The sequence below is a fragment of the Aplysia californica genome, unplaced genomic scaffold (assembly GCF_000002075.1).
Source record: "Aplysia californica isolate F4 #8 unplaced genomic scaffold, AplCal3.0 scaffold00876, whole genome shotgun sequence".
NCBI classification, from domain to species: domain Eukaryota; kingdom Metazoa; phylum Mollusca; class Gastropoda; order Aplysiida; family Aplysiidae; genus Aplysia; species Aplysia californica.
The window spans coordinates 248769-252261 of NW_004798146.1; the positions used below are offsets into that span (position 1 = coordinate 248769).

Consider the following 3493-nt stretch of genomic DNA (forward strand, 5'->3'; position numbering starts at 1 on the left):
TGATGATGATGATGATGATGATGATGATGATGATGATGATGATGATGATGATGCTGATGATGATGATGATGATGATGATTTTTTTGGGGTTTCCTTAATGGGCCTGGCGGACTCCACGAAGAAATCGTCGAGCGAGAGCGAGGCTCTTTTTCGGCTCCATTGTCAATATACTTAGCGGCCAAATAACTCCATTCGAATTGCCCTTGTTCCTGGACATTCCAACATATGTTTGACATCCTCCTTTTCAAGGATGCATCTTCGGCAACGTGGGCTGAGCTCTTCATTTACAAAGTTCTTATACCATCTTAAGCTCCAATAATGGTCCGACCGCAGTCTCGCTAGTCCCAGCGACTGGTGATATTTTGTTCTGAAGATGATGATGATAATGATGATGATGATGATGATGATGATGATGATGATGATGATGATGATGATGATGATGATGATGATGATGATGATGATGATGATGATGACTTTTCTGTTTCAGATCATACTATCAAGATGAAGCTTCTCTTTCTGTGTGTTGCGTTACTGCCCCTGATCACAGCTGATGACGCCAAACCTTGCTGCATGCCCAGGAAACTGGAGGGGAAGATCTTCGGGACCCAAGAACTGGTAATTCATTTTGGGATTATTCTTTAGTTTTTGTATATTGTTGATGTGTTTTTGTGTTCATGTTTCCAGCTTCAAGTTGTGGTTTTGGCTGCTGCTATTGTTGTTGTTGTTGCTGTTGTTGTTATTTTATTGTTGTTGATGTTGTTGTTGTTGTTTTTGTTGTTGTTGGTGGTGGTGGTGGTGGTGGTGGTGGTGCCGCTTTTCTGTTCATGTTTCCAGCTTTGTGTTTGTAATTATTGTTAGACTCTAAACTGTACTATAGCACACAGATGCCTTGAGTTCGATTCCCAAAAGGGGAGGGTTTTTCATTTCATCGAGTAGATATCGAGTTGTCTGCTGGGATACTGTATCCCACCAAAGATAGTACAAGACAAGATGGGCCACTCAGCCTAAAAAGTGTCCGCAGGAAGTATGCTCTTTGCTTCAGATGGCGCTGCAGTCTGTTTTGAAGCTCTCTTTCGTTTTTCCAGAAGAAGAATAGGAATAGCACTTCCTTGCGTCTTGCGTGCGCAGATCGACTGCTGTTCATCAGCAGTTCAGGTACGTTCAGTGGGGAGTTTTAGGTTTTTTTTATTTTAATGACCTCTCGCCCTTCATTCTAAAGTCAAATTAAACGAAGAAAACCATCTCCTTTTCCTCCGGAAGAGGTTTTTTGTCAGCGTAACCATTTTTAAAAAGCGTTCTTCCGAAATTTATCCCAAAACTTGCTAGTTTCACTTTGATTTTTTAAAACTCAAGTAGGGTAACTCTGTTCGCAAAGAGTGCGCTTTTGTGAAGAGGGCGCCACCAAATTTTGAGGACACTTTTTTAATTGGCTCAAAGAGAGAAGTGGCCCATCTTGTCTTGTACTATCTTTGATCCCACTCAACTAGGGCTGGTCCTGGCAAGCATTTTCCAAGCAGCCCACTTCCGAAATTATCAAAATACAGTGGTACTGTAAATGAAAGTTAAAACAGTAACACAAGTTCCCCCCCCCCTACCCCCCCACCATGACATCATCATCACCACAGCCTTTCTCACACTGCATCAGGGTATAGACCACGAACAAATGTATACTACCTTTTCTTATCCTGGGCTGGCCTCTTCATAATATCCCATGTCTTCCAACTTTTCTGTACATCATTCTCTGTAACTTTTCTCATGGTTCCACGTGGCTTTCCCCTTGATCCCTTACCCTATGGATTTCAATCCCACACTTTAATTGTTATGCGTGCAGCTGCCTGACTTCCTGGGAGTACGTCAAACCCATTACCACCACCTTCTCCCTACTTCATCTCCGACTGGGCTCTGTCTTGTTCTCCTTACTTAACCCTATAAGGACGTAGCGGACATAATATCGCTACCCAAGAATTGCCAAGTTATATCTGCTCAGTACCTAATTTTTGAGAAAATTGACGTCAAATGTTTTGAGTTTCACAGCATCTCAATTTTGTTCGAATGCAATTTTTTTGCATATCTTGATTAGAACTCCTACTAATCTTAAACGGTTTTGACAGAGCAGATGGAACATTTGGTTTCTGAACTTAATGGCCTTAATAACGCAAAACAGCCAAATATAATAAGATAGAATGACGTAATTTTAAGGTAGCGATATATGTCAGACAGCAGACCAAATGTTAAGTTGAGGCTCGTTCAAACTGTTCTATTCTACACAAATCACAGATCAGAGGCACACAAGTGTGTATATTCCATAGTATGTCTGTGGTACTTTGCCTTTTTGAGTTTCAGGTAAAGCAATTTAAACTGAAACATCTGTAAGAAGAACGAATTTATGCTTCTTTTATTTAGCTGCCCCAAAACAGTGCGGCTTCAAACGTTGTCAAAAGACAGAATGTGTGTGCATACTCAAACAGTTGGCACTTCCTCGCCCCCCCCCCAACCTCCCCAAAACCACCTTACTCCACCCCACCCCCCTACACACACACACCTGACCCCTTCACTTTTCTTTTTCCAGAGTCTTTTCGACATGGCCCGGGACGCTGACCTCAAAATGATTGTCTTGCGAAATGCCAAGGACAAAACCGACCCATCTTACACACTCATTGACTACGGAAAACGCTTGATTTACAGGCGTAGCAAAGATTATTCCTGCACGTGAGTAGCTTGCTGAAAAAGGGTCAAACATTGGTTTTAAGAATTATATGGGCCTTATACAATCATCATCATCATCATCATCATCATCATCATCATCATCATCATCATCATCATCATTGTCGTCGTCGTAATCGCTGCATCATGACTATCGTCTGTCTGTCTGTCTGTCTGTCTGTCTGTCTGTCTGTCTGTCTGTCTGTCTGTCTGTCTGTCTGTCTGTCTGTCTGTCTCTCTCTCTCTCTCTCTCTCTCTCTCTCTCTCTCTCTCTCTCTCCCCCTCTGTCATAGATAGATAGATAGATAGATAGATAGATAGATAGATAGATAGATAGATAGATAGATAGATAGATAGATAGATAGATAGATAGTCTAGCACGCTCCTGTAGAAATCAGCGGGACGGTGAAATCTTCTAGTTGTATTCGCAATGTACGGTTGTTAAATGCGAGGAAAATGCATGTTATGAGTGAGAAAATATTCGCAACCTGGTAATCTGTTCTAGACAGAAGAGGGAGGGAAAGAAGAAGAAGAAGAAGAAGAAGAAGAAGAAGAAGAAGAAGAAGAAGAAGAAAAAGAAGAAGAAGATATTTTTATACTAATAATACTAATACTACTAATATGTACTACTACTACATGTACTACTAATACTACTTCTAGTACTAATACCAGAGACCAAGCAACGTAAACGTCGACGTTGCTAGGTCTCTGCTAATACTACTACTACTTCTACTACTACTTCTACTACTACTACTACTACTACTACTACTTCTACTACTACTACTACTAC

The 3493-nt window shown here is 41.1% G+C and overlaps 1 protein-coding gene across 1 annotated transcript in view; it reads left to right on the plus strand.

Annotated features, from left to right (window-relative positions):
- Positions 1-487: 487 nt before the first annotated feature.
- LOC101861994 overlaps positions 488-3493 on the plus strand; it is a gene marked incomplete at its 5' end in the record, with an annotated part of 5553 nt that continues 2547 nt past the window's right edge. The window contains 2 exon segments of the mRNA XM_013089108.2: positions 488-615; positions 2570-2709. Coding sequence (XP_012944562.1) covers positions 502-615; positions 2570-2709 — 254 coding nt within the window.